This window comes from Heterodontus francisci, chromosome 10 (genome assembly GCF_036365525.1).
Source record: "Heterodontus francisci isolate sHetFra1 chromosome 10, sHetFra1.hap1, whole genome shotgun sequence".
Taxonomy (NCBI): domain Eukaryota; kingdom Metazoa; phylum Chordata; class Chondrichthyes; order Heterodontiformes; family Heterodontidae; genus Heterodontus; species Heterodontus francisci.
Genome location: NC_090380.1, coordinates 16,348,015 through 16,364,263, shown reverse-complemented (window position 1 = coordinate 16,364,263; position 16,249 = coordinate 16,348,015). Strand labels below are relative to the sequence as shown.

The 16,249-nt window shown below is 42.2% G+C and overlaps 1 protein-coding gene across 6 annotated transcripts in view; it reads right to left on the bottom strand.

Annotated features, from left to right (window-relative positions):
• The window catches only part of mcf2la (mcf.2 cell line derived transforming sequence-like a), a 418,987-nt gene that overhangs the window by 258,447 nt on the left and 144,291 nt on the right, over positions 1-16,249 (bottom strand). For all 6 annotated transcript variants that reach the window (XM_068040155.1, XM_068040156.1, XM_068040153.1 and 3 more), the window contains 2 exons: positions 14,979-15,093; positions 1,727-1,846 (listed from right to left, as the gene is read on the bottom strand). In XM_068040155.1, the coding sequence (XP_067896256.1) occupies positions 1,727-1,846; positions 14,979-15,093 (235 nt within the window). The remainder of the gene's footprint in view (positions 1-1,726; positions 1,847-14,978; positions 15,094-16,249) is intronic.

Genomic DNA, 16,249 nt, shown 5'->3' with positions numbered 1-16,249 from the left:
GCATTGAAGCAGACTTGAATGGCACTAGCCTTGCAATAAACTGCCTAGTCCTTTCTTGCCTTTCTCTCAGAAGATTGATTGACCTGTGCCCTTTTGACAAGAAATAAGGTGGGAGGCCACTCCTCACTTTTTCTCACAAACAAACAGTGGTTTATCAATTAGGCAGCTCCCTGCTCTTTGGATTCTCAGCAGACAACCCTATCTTGGGTTTTGCTTATCTACCTTTCCCAATATTTGATGGAAATGCCTGAGCATACGATCAAAGGAGCCAGGAGCAGAAGTAGGCCATTCAACCTGTCGAGCCTGCTCTGCCATTTAACAAGATCATGGCTGATCTATTTCGATCTCCAATTCTACACTGCCATCTACCCCCAATAATCTTTGATTCTCTTGCCTAACAAGAATCTATCTATCTATCTATCTATCTATTTATCTCCGCCTTAAAAATATGCAATGACCCCGCCTCCACCACCTTCTGAGGTAGAAAATTCCAAAGATGCACAACCCTCAGAAAAATTTCTCCTCGCCTCGGTCCTAAAAGGGCAACCCCTAATTTTAAAACAGTGCCCCCTAGTTCTGGACTTACCCACAAGAGGAAGCATCCATTCCACATCCACCTTGTCAAGATCATTCTATCAATTCTATCAACACCTTTAATCACTTTCAACACCTCAACTTCAAACAATTCTCCCCTAACTCTTCCAAACGCCAGTGAAAACAAGCCCAGTCTGTCCAACCTTTCCTCATAAGCCAACCCACTCATTCCAGGTATCAATCTAGTAAACCTCCTCTGAACCGCCTCCAATGCATTTATATTCTTCCTTAAATAAAGAGAACAAAATTGCACACAGTATTCAAGATGTGGATATTCCAATGCCCTGTATAACTGAAGCATAACATGCTTACTTTTATTTTCAATTCCTCTCATAATAAAGGATAGCATTCCATTAGCCTTTTTTATTACTTGCTGTACCTGCATACTAACCTTTTGTGACTCATGCTCTAGAACACCTAGATCCCTCTGCATCTCGGAATTCTGCAGTCATTATCCATTTAAGTAATACTCTGCTTTTTTTATTCTTCCTGCCAAAGTGAACAACTTCACATTTTCCCACATTATACTCCATCAGACAGATTTTTGCCCACTCACTCAACCTATTTATATTGGCGTGCAACCTCCTTATGAGCCCTTCACAACATACTTTCCTACCTATCTTTGTATCATCTGCTAATTTAGCTACCATGCCATCGCTTCCCTTATCTAAGTTATTGATATAAATTGTAAAAAGTTGAGGCCCCAGCACAGACCCCTGCGGGACTCCACTCGTTACATCCTGCCAATCAGAAAAGGACCCATTTATGTATACTCCCTGTTTTCTGCCAGCCAGCCAATCTTCTACCCATGCTAATATGTTACCCCCTACACCATGAGCTCCTACTTTGTGCAATAACCTTTTAAATGAGATCATGAATTAGTTAGTGTATCTGATGGTTGTGGAACACGGCTTTAATGCCTTGTTCATTCATTTAACAAATACCACTATCTCAGTGGCTACAGTGCACAGCTAAAGTGAGAATATTAACTGAGCAAACACACTTTAGTAAAGAAGACCACTTAAATGTAACTCACTTCCAAATCCTTCCCATGGAAAAATGGTCAAACGACCATGAAATACAATTTCTAAATTACATTTTAACAGGATTCAGACTGTATTATAACAATTACCCGAGACTTTTCTTCAAAGATGCAAAGGTCCCTGACAATATGGCCCACATGGGATGAACTGTTTCCAATATCTCTGAAGGTACTGTATCGTTCAGTTACAATATCCAAAGCAGTCTTTACCTAAAAAAAAACAAGGAAATAAGAGATCCATTAAACGTTACAAGTACTTCAAATATGACATAGGTTTGGATGGTCATTGTATTTTGATATTGGATATCTCCAATTATGACACTTCGATTCCAGCTTGCATGCTGAAAATTTAACTTTTGATGTTTTGCCAGTGTTTGCTGTAAGCATTGGCTGATGCAACTTTATTCCTCAGATGGCAGATGTCCAAGGTGTGACCTGCTCACCATAATCTGGCCAGTGAGCTCCTTTTACCCAACTCGTGAAGTCTATCTGGGTTTCTTTCTTGACTGCATGCAAGAGGACATTTCCCTGGGTCTGCACCCAGGTGAACTGGATCACTTGGGAGCAGTAAATATCAGCAAATCAGCCTAGAGTCCTTCTGGCATAATGCAGGACACACTAACTACAACTTTTATTTATGTAATGCCTTAACTTTAACATCGAAACAGGTCCTAATGCGCTTCGCAGAAGAGTAATTAAACAAGCTGAGACAAAGTGGACAATATTAGAAGAGGTGGCCAAAAGATTGGTCAAAAAGCTGTGCTTTCAGGAAGGTCTTTTTAAAAAAAGAGAGATGGAGAGGTAAAAAGATTTTAGGGAGGGAAATGGCTAAATGCATAGCTACCAATAATGAGCCACAGTTATGCCTAAGAATTTAGAGTTACAGGAATGGAGAGTTCAGGAGACATTGTAGGGCTAGAGGAGGTTATAGAGATAGAGAAGTGTGAGGCCTTGAACCACAAGGGTCAAATTGTTAAATCTGAGGTTGGTGTGTGGGTGGGGGGGTGGGGGGGGGGGTGGTTGGTGCAGGCAGCCAGGAGCTAATGTTGGCCAGTGAGCACAAGCATGATGGGTGAGCAGAACTTGGTGTACATTTGGTTATGGGCAGCAGAGTTTTGGATGAACAGAAGTTTACAGAAATGGGAGAAGGGAGAGCAGAGTCCAGAGGCGAAAAAGGCAGCATTGAGAATTTCAGCATTCAGGTAAGTTTTTCATTTAATTTAACTGACTCAGCATAGTGTAAGACTTAATTAATTTATAAGTATATAAAGTAAAACGGTTTTTAAAAAAACTAAAGACCAGTGGGAAATTTAAGTAACAAATTAAAATCTAATTATATAAGAGAGAGATGCAGGGCCAGGTGATGTGTTGTACCTGCATGATGTGGGAGCTGGTGGATCACATTGTGGTTCCTGGTGAACACGTCTGTAGCAAGTGCTGGCTGCTCGAGGAACTCCGGCTCAGAGTTGATAAGCTGGAGTCTGAGCTTCAGACACTGCGACACATCAGGGAGGGGAGAGTTACCTGGACGCTGTGTTTCAGGAGTCAGTCACATCCCTTAGATTAACTACCTTATATTCAGCCAGTGGTCAGGGACAGGTGGGTGTAACTATGAATGAAGCAGGTAGAGGGACCCAGGAGGTAGTGCTGCAGGAGTCTCAGCCATTGTCCTTGTCCAACAGATTCGAGATTCTTGCTCCCTGTGTAGACGAGAGCAGGGACTGTAGGGAGGATGAGCAAACTGACCACAGCACCGTGGTACAGGGAGCTTTTCAAGTAGGGGGAGAAAAGAGAAATGTAGTCGTAATCGGGGATAGTATAGTTAGGGGCATAGACACTGTTCTCTGTGGCCAGGATCGAGAGTCCCGAAGGCTCTGTTGCCTACCTGGTGCCAGGGTTCGGGATATCTCATCTGGGTTGCAGAGGAACTTGGAGTGGGAGGGGAAGATCCAGTTGTCGTGGTCTACGTAGGTACCAACGATATAGGTAGAACAAGGTTAGAGGATCTGCTGAGGGAATATGAGCAGCTAGGGGCTAAATTAAAAAGCAGAACCAAAAAGGTAATAATCTCCGGATTACTACCTGAGCCACGAGCAAATTGGCAAAGGGTCAATAAGATGAAAGAGGTAAATGCGTGGCTCAAAGATTGGTGTGGGAGAAATGGATTCAAATTCATGGGACATTGGCACCAGTACTAGGGAAGGAGGGAGCTGTTCCGATGGGATGGGCTCCACCTGAATCATGCTGGGACCAGATTCCTGGTGAATCGCATAATAGGGCTTTAAACTAAATAGCTGGGGGGGTGGGGGGGGGGTGGGAGGGGGGGTTCAGTTGCATGGAAAAACAGGAATTTAAAGGATAAGGTAGGAGTGCAGGTTTGTGGTGAGGCTGATTGTTACCAAACTGCAAGAAGTATACTGATTAAACCAGGAGAGAGAAATAATAAGCAGGCGAATAAAGCATCAGTGCTGAGGGGCAGATTAGGGGGTATAGCCCAAATAAGAGTTCTATATACAAATGCACGGAGTATAAGGAATAAACTAGATGAGCTGCAGGTGCAAATTCAAATGGAAAATTATGATGTAGTGGCCATTGCGGAGATGTGGCTGCAGGATGGCCGGGACTGGGAACTAAATATACCTGGTTATAAAGTTTACAGGAGGGACAGGGAAAATAGCAGAGGGGATGGAGTAGCTTTACTGATTAGAAATAATATCACCTCATTGGTGAGGGAGGATAAAATGAGGGGAAAGCATCCAGTGGAGACCTTATGGGTGGAATTGAGGAACAGAAAAGGATCTAAAACTGTAATAGGTGTTGCGTATAGACCCCCTGGTAGCAGTTCTGAGATGTTAGATTGTATAAATGCACAAATTAGGCAAGTGTGTAACAAAGGCAGAGTAGTATTAATGGGGGATTTTAACTTACACATAGATTGGGAAAGGCAGATTAGCACCTGTCAGAAAGGTAGTGAATTTCTGGAATGTGTCTGGGATAGTTTCCTACAGCAATATGTCCTAGATGTAACAAGGCGACACGCAATATTAAATTTAGTTATGAGTAATGAGCCAAATTTAATTAGTAGCCTAACTGTGCATGAACATTTATCAAATAATGATCACAACATGATCGAATTCAAGGTAGCGTTTGAAAGTGAAAAGAACGAATCTGCTACAAGAATTTTAGACTTGGGTAAGGCTGACTTTACTGGGATGAGACAGAGACTGCCCACAGTAAACTGGGTAGATCTGTTCATGGGTCAAACAACTGAAGAACAGTGGAGAATATTTAAAGAAACATTTAACGAAATACAGAGCGAGTATGTACCCGAGAGGAAAAAGCTCCACTTCACAGAAAAAACAGCCATGGACAACTAAAGAGATTAGGGATAGCATAAAACAAAAAGAAAGGGCTTACAAAAATGCAAAAAACAGCACAGATCCGGCCGAATAGGATCGATATAAAGACCAGCAAAGGGTCACAAAGCAGCTTATAAGAGCTACTAAAAGAGATTATGAAAGGAAACTTGCAAGGGACATCAAAATCAATAAGAGATTTTATAGTTGCATAAAGGGAAAGCGGGTGGTCAAGAGCAATGTAGGCCCACTAAAAGCTGAAAATGGAGATATTGTCATTGATAATGAGGAAATGGCAGACATGTTGAACAACTACTTTGCCTCAGTATTTACAGTTGAAAAGGAGGATAACTTGCCGGAAGTCCCGAAAAAATTAATAGCCGATAGGGGACAGGGATTTAATACTGATATTTTACTTGCGTTAATTGTAACAAGGAAATTAATGGAACCAAAGAGTGAGAAATCCCCAGGACCTGACTGTTTCCATCCGAGGGTGTTAAAGGAAGTATGGGACACATTGTAGATGCCCTAACTATAGTCTTTCAGAGTTCCCTAGATTCAGGACTGGTCCCTCTGGATTGGAAAGTTGCACATGTAACTCCACATTTTAAGAAGGGTGAAAGGAGGAACCAAGGAAATTACAGACCAGTTAGCCTGACATCTGTGGTGGGCAAGTTGTTGGAGTCTATAATCAAGGATAGGGTGACTGAACACCTAGAAAATTTTCAGTTAATCAGGGACAGTCAGCATAGATTCATGACGGGAAGGTCATGCCTGACAAATCTCATTGAATATTTTGAAGAGGTGACTAAGGTAGTGGACAGGGGAATGTCTATGGATGTTATTTATATGGACTTCCAGAGGGCATTTGATAATGTCCCACATAAGAGACTGTTAACTAGGGTAGAAGCCCATGGAGTTGAGGGCAAATTATTGACATGGTTAGGAAGTTGGTTGGTAGGTGACAGAGAGTGGGGATAATGGGTAAGCACTCTGATTGGCAGGATGTGACGAGTGGTGTCCCGCAGGGATCTGTGTTGGGACCTCAATTATTCACATTATTCATTAACGACTTGGATGATGGCATAGTAAGTCATATATCCAAATTTGCTGATGATACAAAGTTAGGCGGCATTGTAGACAGTCTAGATGATAGCATAGAATTGCAAAGAGATATTGACAGACTAGGTGAGTGGGCACAACTGTGGCAGATGGATTTAATGTGGGCAAGTGTGAGATTATCCATTTTGGACCAAAAAAGGATACAGCAGGGTAATTTCTAAATGGGAAGAGGTTAAGTACAGTGGATGTCCAAAGAGACTTGGGGGTTCAGGTGCATAGATCTTTAAAATGCCACGAGCAAGTGCAGAAAGTAATCAAAAAGGCCAATGGAATGCTAGCCTTTATATCTAGAGGATTGGAGTATAAAGACACAGAGGTTATGCTGCAGCTGTACAAAACCCTGGTTAGACCCCCCCTTGGTGTACTGTGAGCAGTTCTGGGCACCACGCCTCAGGAAGGATATATTGGCTTTGGAGGGAGTGCAATGTACGTCGACAAGAATGATATTTGGACTACAGGGGTTAAGTTACAAGGAGAGATTACACAAATTAAGCCTGTTTTTGCTAGAATTTAAAAGGTTAAGGGGTGATCTGATCAAAGTCTTCAAGATATTAACAGGAAAAGACAGGCTAGATAAAGATAAACTATTTCCACTGGTTGGAGATTCTAAAACTAGGGGGCATAGTCTAAAAATTAGGATCAGACCGTTCAGGAGAGATGTTCGGAAGCACTTCACGCAAAGGGTGGTAGAGGTTTGGAACTCTCTCCCACAAACAGCAGTTGAAGCTAGAACAGTTGTTAATTTTAAATCTGAGATAGATAGATTTTTGTTAAGCAAAGATATTAAGGGATATGGGCAAAGGCAGGTATATGGAATTAGGCCACGGATCAGCCATGATCTCATTGAATGGCGGGAGAGGCTCGAGGGGCTGAATGGCCTACTCCTATTCCTATCTTCCTATGTTCCTATGTTCAGCAGCAAATGGACTAAGGCAGGATTGGAGGGGCAGGTGTTAAGGATGTTAAAAAAAGCAGTATTTGTGACGGACTGAATGTGGGATTGAAAGCTCATTTTGAGATTAAATAGGATACTGAAGCTATGAATAGTCAGAGACCTTTTGTGTGAAGTGCTTCCTGACATCACCCCTGAGCAGCCTAGCTCCAATTTTAAGGTTATGCACTTTTGTTCTGGACTTCCCCACCAAAGGAAATAGTTTCTCTCTACCAACCCTATCAAATGCTTTAATCGTCTTAAGCACCTCAATTAGATGACCTTTAATCTTCTATACTCAAGGGAATTAGTGGTATGAAATACACAATTCAAAGCAAAACTCCAAAGCAGGATCCTTTATTATGAAGAAAGTGGAAAGTGTTCAGATTTTCCACGCCAGAAGGAATGCAACCTGGGTGTCAAAAGGTCCTCCTTAACTGGGGTGATCGATGCAGTAAAGAAGTAAATACTTAGGATGAGTTTCTAACTGCTTTCCTTTGGGTTCAGCTGTGGGTAAAGGAACATAGAGGGAAAAGAAGGGGATGTGAACAATCTTATGGTCCCCTCTGTATATTTCAGTGGCGTGTACACGATGTTCAAGAGAGGATCATTGGAAATGTGAAAGTTGTTTCCTACATAGCATTATGCCAGTTTTGTCTCCCTCTTTTACCCGAGTTACTGTTCACATTGAATTGTCATGCAAGGGTTTCTGGCCGTCTCCTTCTACTGGGCCTGGACCAAGCAAATGTTACAACCTTTTTTGAACAAAAGTGTAAGGATAAACTGAGCTAAAGCCTGGCCACCCGACCTGAACCTGACCAAACCCGACTATGTGTCGGGTTCGGGTCGGATCTGTATTCCATGTCCAGCATACAGGCTCAGGTCCGATCGGGCTGGACTGTACTGTTTTGTTTCGTATTATTTTCATTTTAATCCACAAATCTTTTCTGTTTCAATAATATGTTTGGTATTTTCAGGTCGGGTCGGACATTTAAAAAAATTAAAAGGTTTTGGGCCTGGGTCGGGTTTTAATTTTGCACCCGAACCAGGCTTTAAACTGAGCAACTACAGGTTAGTCAGTTTTACGTCGGTGTTGGGAAAACTTTTAAAAATGATAATCCAGGACAGAAGTATTTAAGGAAAGCTACCAAGGATTTGTTAAAGAAAAATCATGTTTAACAAACTGGATTCTGAGCACCGCAATGTAGAAAGGATGTGAAGGCTTTAGAGAGGGTGCAGAAAAGAGTTATATGAATGGCTCCAGGGATGAGAGACTTCAGTTACGTGGATAGATCAGAGAAGCTGGGGTTGTTCTCCTTCGAGAAGGTTGAGAGGAAAGTTATTATAAGTGTTCAAAATAATGAGGGTTCTGGAAAGAGTAGTTAGGGAGAAACTGTTCCCATTGGCGGAAGGGTCGAGAACCAGAAGACACCAATTTAAGGTGGTTGGCAAAAACTCCAACAGCAACATGAGGAAAAACTTCTTTACGCAGCAAGTGGTTAGGATTTGGAATGCATCGCCTGAGAGTGTGATGGAGGCTGATTCAATTGTGGCTTTCAAAAGATAATTGGATAAGCACCTGAAGAGAAAAAAATTGCAGGGCTATGGGAAAAGGGCAGGGGAGTTGCACTTGTAGAGTGCCGGCAAGAACAAGATGGGGTGAATGGCCTCCTTCTGTGCTGCAATCATTATATAATTTTATGTTCTTCATCAACCTTCTTTCCTAAGTGCCCAAAGCTGTGTTTTCCTTTTGCCAAATTTCAGACAGTGCCACCTCAACTGCAGAGTTAGTAAATCTAGGTACTTGGACCCCTGAAGAGCCACCAGCTTGGGACACTGGAGCAAGTCAAATTGTTAAGATACATAAATGGCTGCCGTGCCCCGATAAGCTGCTGCAATAAGACCAGATTCCCCTCTCCTCCCCAATATCAGGCTCTCAATAAAGAGCACAAGTAGTACTGGGTGCCCACCAGCAATATCAAACTGCAGTTAACCAACTAAAATAGATCAGGGTCACAGCATTAGGAGGAAATTCCAGTTAGAAATAGGGCATAGAGGAACATACTGTGCCCAGTGTATTGTCCCAAGCTCAACCTGACACAACTATTCCAAGTTTCTTTAGTTGTCTACAAAGCTTGAAGGAGAAGCCAAGCTACTTTTGAACATACACGACTGATTAGTTATGTGTATGACAGTTATTTTTGAATGTGGTTGACAGTCATTTAAATCTTGGAAGTCGCGGTAATTGTTTTCCAAAAGAAGAGATAGCTGTTCCAACTGGCAAGTCAGTTTGGGACTGACAAGTGACAAATGTTTATATTAGCAAAGCTCCTGCATTGGGAAAAAATACAAAAGGAGGAAATAAACCCTACTACAGAATAGCTTAGTATTTAGTTTGCAACTGTTTATTGATGAGTTGGGTAAAAGGATTTCTACTGTAAATATACTGATGGGCATTAAATTACTTAGTCACATGTTCATCAGCTGTTAAACGTATTAGATAATTTAAACCTAAAATGTGGTCTAACATAGTGATGCTCCGTTTCTTATTGAAGATGGGAGGGAGTTCAGACAGAAGCATAGGATAATTGCAGTAACTAAAATAATAAACATAAATGTTTTTTCCGTTCATTCTGTTTGTTATCCTGGACATATTATTGGAAATTTACGTCAACATCAAGAGCAGTGAAGCTACAGTCGTAACCTCAGATGTAGGATCCAGAATTCATCACTATAAAATTCTTTGAATAAATAAATGCTTGAACTAAAGAAAAGATAACCTGATGGTATTACAAAACATACAAAACCACAATGACTTAGTATAATCACTGTTTGGGCTTTACAGATAAAAAAGATAGCCACATCAGAAAACAAATGTCACAATGGTTGGAATTTTGTTAACATCTGCAGAATTGGCAAAGAAGAAAAAACTTTTATACTGTAGTAAGAAGCCAGAGGAGAGTAACAAAAGTCTATCTCCTTATAATGATATCAATCAGGCCTGCATCCAAATATAAAAAAAGGAAAAATGAGGTAAAGTCAACAGGAAAGCATGAAGGCACTGAGTAGAGTAACTTACCACCAAGTGTTGAAATTTACACACAAGTGGACAAGGAAGAATCTTTCTGATAGACTCTCCACCTCTTCCAGAACAGCAGCTTGATCACCCCCACATTCTGTACCATATTCCACAATTGTAAGTATTATCTTGAAGCTGTATATTGTCATTTGGCAATTGAATACAGTGCTTAGTAATCTCGATAGCAGTTTCTGAGGTTGCTGTCTCTGCTCAGGGCCAGAACAAGCACTGAGGTTACAAATAATACAAGCAAGATTTGAATCTTACACAAGGAGTTGGGACTCATCTGAGAGTGTGATTGAAGATGCAGAAGCAAAAACGATCTAGAACACAGGTAGAACAACTTCAATGTAATAGTCCTGTCAAATTAACAGGAATGAACATTACAGAGATACATTAACACCACCAAATTACTAGAGAAAGTCACTCCTGGGAGTGTCTCACACCTGTCTTGTACTAAGTTTGGTTTGAATGCTGTGACTCTCATTCTCACCTGCATTCTCATCACTCTCAGCATTACCATTACCTCCTCTTCTAATTACTCTGTCTTTTCCTTCTGTCCTTCACAATGTTCTCCAGTCACGTCTCTACAAGATTTCTTCACTGCTCTGACTTTGACTCTCTTCTTATTCCTGGTTTCCTCTGCAGCTCCTCCTTTAGCTACAATGCTCTCATCTTCTGAAATACCTCCCTGCAGCATATTTCTTACTTCCATTCTTTTCCCCTTCAAATGCTCCCAAAGACCCTTCTCTTCATCTGTGCTTTCACCTCAATCAACTGCTCCCTTCCCTCTCTCCCTCATGCTGATTTCTCTCTAGTGTCACTTTGCAAAATGTGTTGTTAAATTACTTACAATGGCACTTTTAAATTCCCAACTGTCTAGCCTTTGGCCCTCCATTCAACACAACATTTTTGACCAACATTCTGCTCAATCGTACCCACACCTCCACCTTTGCCCTTTTCCCCATTAAAACCATTACTATCACCCTGGTCATTCCTCCTGGTACAGCCCTCATCTCTCTCCCTTAAAGTCCAAGGGACGCAAACTTGAACATTTAAGGTAGGAACTGGTTTAGCCATTCATTGCCAATCTGGTTGGACCACATAAAGCACTATCAAATCCTGCTCTCCTCAGCCAAAGTTTCTCACTAATCCCAGATCATCCTAGAATGCAAAGATAATCTTCAGCTTCTTTTCTCTACCGCAAACTACCTTCTTAAACTCCTCTCCTTTTCTTCCTCCATCCTCACTTGCTACTAGTGCAAGGACTTCTCTGTCACAAAGATTGAGACCATCTGTTCAGCTTCCTCTGCCACTTCTCTCCCTTCCCATATCTTACCAAACCAAGCTTCCCCTAAGGTTCTTTCTACACTAGTCTTGAAATAGCATCTTTCTCTACTTTCCTATCGCTCCTTATGCATTCTCCAAACTCAAGTTATCCACAAGACTCAAATTCAAGACTCCCACCAAGCTGTTGACCACCAACTTTCCTTCATGCCCCTTCTCTTCAGGTACTGACCCCCACCCCTTTATAATATTCCATCATTACCCCACCCCAAATAACCCATTCTTGATCTCTCTGTCCTTGCAAACTACTGCTACATCTCTAACCTCCCTTTTCCCCTCAAGTCCTTGAACATGATGCTGCATCCCAAATGCATGTACATTTTTCCTGCAACTCCATGCTTGCTTCACTCCAATCAGGTTTCTGTCCCCACCACAGCACTAAATTGGCCCTTATCAAAATCGCAAATTACATCCCATATGACCTTGACTGTGGTAAAATATCCCTTCTCATTCTTGTCAACCTGTCTGCAGACCTTGACACAATTGAACTGACCACCCTCCCCTTCATTGCTGTCCAGCAGGGTGGAACTGCCCCAGCCTGATTCTATTCTTATCCATCCAGTCATAGCCAGAGAATCACCTGAAATTGCTTCTCTTCCCACTCTGTTACCTCCAGAACCCCCAGAATCTAACCCTGGCCTCGTCCTATTTCTCATGTAAATGCTGTCTCTCAGCAACATGATCTGAAAACACCAGGTTCCACATGTATGGTGAAACAGCCAGCTCCAACTCACCTGACCCTCCGCTGTCTCTAAATTATCAGGCTGCTCGTCTGACATCGAATATCGTATAGCGGACAGTAGCTGTTCCAATGCTCTCCTGGTTGGCCTCCCACCTTGCACCTCCCATAAACTTGAGCTCATCTAAAACTCTGCTGACCACATCCTAACTTGCACTAAGACCCATTCATCCATCAACCTTGTGCTTGCTGACTTATACTGACTCCCAGTCTAGTAATGCCTCGACTTTAAAATTCTCATCCTGGATTTCAAATCCCTCTATGGCCTCGCCCCTCCCTATCTCTGTTGCCTCTTCCAGCTGTACAGCTCTGCAAGCTCTGTTTTAGCCTCTTGCGCATATCCAATCTTCACTGCCATTGGCAGCCATGCCTTCAACTGCCTAGACCCCAAGTTCTGGAATTCCCTCTCTAAAGCCCGCCACCTCCCTCTCTCCTTCTTTACAACACTACCTAAAATCTACCTATTTGATCAATCATTAGGTCCCCTGTCCAAATATCTCGATGTGGATTGGTGTCAAATGCAGTTTGATAATGCTCCTGTGAGGTGCCTGCTAATTGTATATCAATTGTGTTTAATTATATGCAGATGGAGGGCATTAATTGGGGTTTCGCTTGAGCACATATAAAGAGACACTTGCTAAAACTGTGGTATGGTTGAGTTAGGAGGTGTATGCTTGTAATGTTTCACTCTACAAATAAATGTAAGACTAAGTAAAAATTGGCTCCAGTACCATCCTTCACCAGCTGGCTTTCCAAAATAGAACTGTGTCTTGGGATGCTTTACTACAGAAAGGCACTATAAATTTAAGTTGTTGTTGTTGCTGATGTTTCTATATGAGGATCATCACAGAATTGCAGGTCGCTTATTTCATGTAATGGCTTTTTAAACCATCAATTTGGAAATCCAATCGAAGAATTTAAACTGCAAATGTGCATCATTCACAATATGCTAACATTCTCACTGTACAGCTTGGTTTATTCCAACTGGCAAAATCAATCTGAGAAGGAATCTTTTAATTCATTCATGGGATGTCGGCATGCTGACAAGTCCAGCATTCGTTTCCCATCCCCAATTGCCCTTTACAACTGAATGCCTTGCAAGGCCATTTCAGAAGGCAGTTAAGAGTCAACCACATTGCTGTGGGTCTGGAGTCACATGTAGGCCAGCCAGACCAGGTGAGGACAGCAGATTTCATTCCCTAAAAGGACATCAGTGAACCAGTTGGGTTTTTAACGCAATCATGGCACGATTACGGCGACTAGCTTTAATTGAATTTATTAATTGATTGAATTTAAATTCCACCAGCTGCTGTGGTGAGACTTGAACCCAGGGCATTACGAGTTCTTTGACATTACCACTATGCTACCATCTCATATTAGGGAAGATGCCTCAAGTGTTCACCCTTGGATCTTTCAGCAGCACTCCCAAATTCAGACATCAGACATTACACCCAGTAATCAGTGGTGATAACTTTTTTGGTGCAAGAGTGAAAACAAATACTAAGTGGGTGCTGTATTAATGAGACATGCCTGTTTGAAACTCTGGCTTTAGCTCGCAATTTTGGGACTAACTGATAATTGCCATTATTTAAACCTGCCTGGAAGCATTAAAACAGACAGCTGCAGATTTCGCATTCAAGCGCTGATTAAAAGCAATTTTCGTGGAGTAGTACATGTAGCCTTCATACACTCACTTTCACTAAAGGTGTGGATTGTGCTGGTTGACACACAACAGCATATTTCAGGATGGCTGAAGGACCAAGGGAGAGGGCTGACAGGTTTTCTGACAGGGCACTGAAGGTCCTGGTGGAGAAGGGATGTCCTGTACCCATGGTGGCTGGGGTTGCTGAAGGAGACCACCTCACCCTCCTGCCCCTCTCGCCTGCAACAGCTGCAGTTTTGCCACCTGGCTCATGCCCTCCACCAGACCATGGGGGCCCCTAGCAAGATGCCCATGACCAAGCACTCATTTTCTCTTGGTGACTCGTATAAGGTTTCCAACAAGGTAGAGTAGCGCAGCATTCATTTTCTTTAGGTGAAGTCCTCAAAGAATTTCCAGAATAAGTGTTGATGAAATCGTGACAAAGTGTACAGAAAGTTTTCAATGCATCTCTAAAGTCCTCTCCAAACATCCAGCAAGTGGACAGTTAAAGCTGAGCATAGTTTTACGTAGCACTCAAAATCCTCAGCAATAATTTGTTTACTCCTGTTCAACCGATCGCTGTCAGGAGAGGATGTTAAATGAAGCGCTAGCCACAAAAATGCTGTGCAGTGTCTTTAATAAAAGCTAGCAGGCGGATCATTAACAATCCTCTGACTGGTCGTTCTTAGCACGCGCTTCAACTCCTTTACCAAGATGGCATCTTGCACTAAAGACAGTTGCAGCTCAAGACCCCATCTTGGCCACCTTGGAGGTTCTTTAGCACAATACTATTGGAGGAGAACACATTAAGTTTTGAATTGGTCTATGCAGTACAACTCTGATTAATGGTGTGATTATGGATTCATTGAAATTCTGTTTGCGATAGCAATCTGGGTTGTAAATGTTAAAAAGATTAAGGGCTGATTTGAAGAGGTGCAGAGCTGCAAGCACTTTCGCTGGACACTCTGAATAGCCTGTGTTCAATAGGCTATTTCATGAGTAGAGACATGCCGTCTGATACATGGAATTATCACTCTGCTGCACACACATCACATTTTTGTGGAGGTGGTCTTTGCATCTACCCAACTCACGTGGAGGAGGTGGGAGGGGACGGCTCAGCACTCACCTCTCGGAAATCTTGCTCAAAGTGTCGGAGCTGCAGGCACTGCTCAAGCTTCAGCTGGTGCTTATTCCAAAACTCATCAAAGGCTATTTCCGTCTCGTTTAATTGAGCAAGCAACCTGCAACCAGAAGAAAAAGATATGACCCAGGCCTTGCATTATCTACTGAATAGTAATAAGAAATAACCATTATTAAATACCAGCTTGTGAATCTTTCTATAGAACTAGGTGGGTTGCATTGTGTTAAGAAATGTATTTAAATAAATGCGGACACATCCCCACTTTCATTTGTTATCTAAGTCATAAACTAACTAGAGGGAACACTCACGCTGAAAAGCTGTGCTTCCTGAGATATAACATCGCTATTCACATTTCTGTTTCTCATCAATCATGGAGTGGCTTTCCAGACAGAAAGCCAGAAACTGAAGAATTACTACAGTGTTATTCACTTTTGAAACCCAAGGAGGGCTTGTCACAATGTGTGACTGGTCCATCCCAGAAATCTTACTGATTACCATTGCAGTGATATTAAAAGCACTGTTTCCTTTCAACCAGAATGGGATCCTCTCAATCACAATCTCACTGTCATTGTAAAACAGAAGCACTGCTATCCTGTCAGAGGTACAGTGGGAGTGCATTGAAAGGCCTCATCTTTTCAGAGCCATAGGGTTTCAACTTTAATAGCATGGGGCGAGTTGAAGGGTGGGAGGAGACTCATGTGGAACATAAATTCCAGTATGGACCAGTTGGGCCAAATAGCCTGCTCTGTTCAGTAATATCACAAATAAAAAGCTGCAAATATCAGAAATCTGAAACCAAAAGAGAAAACACTGGAAGCACATAGTATCTGTGGAGAGAACAGACAGGTTTTGGTTTGGGTCAGAGCCCTGATAAAACCCAGTTCAGATGGAGCACGAACATTCACCTTTCTCTCTTTACAAATGCTAACTAATCTGTTGTGTGTTTCCAGCAGTTTCTGTTTCAGGATCAGAAAACAATCTGCTGTGATTTTTTAATCACTAAACAGATCAGTTCTGTGTTGGTTGTGGGCAATTTACTGCCTTGTGAAACTGGCAATATTAAGGATGAAACAGCACATATGGCCCTTTCACTGCACTCCTGTTCTACCTCCAATGGTATTGCAGTGAAAGACCCCCAAACTAGGTCAGGATCCAGGCACATTGGTCCAGGCTGCTGTTGTTAGCTGTCAAGGCCCTTATTTGGAATCATCCTTCTCAGACATGGCGTGCAATGTCAGAAGAGCAGTGGCAATCTA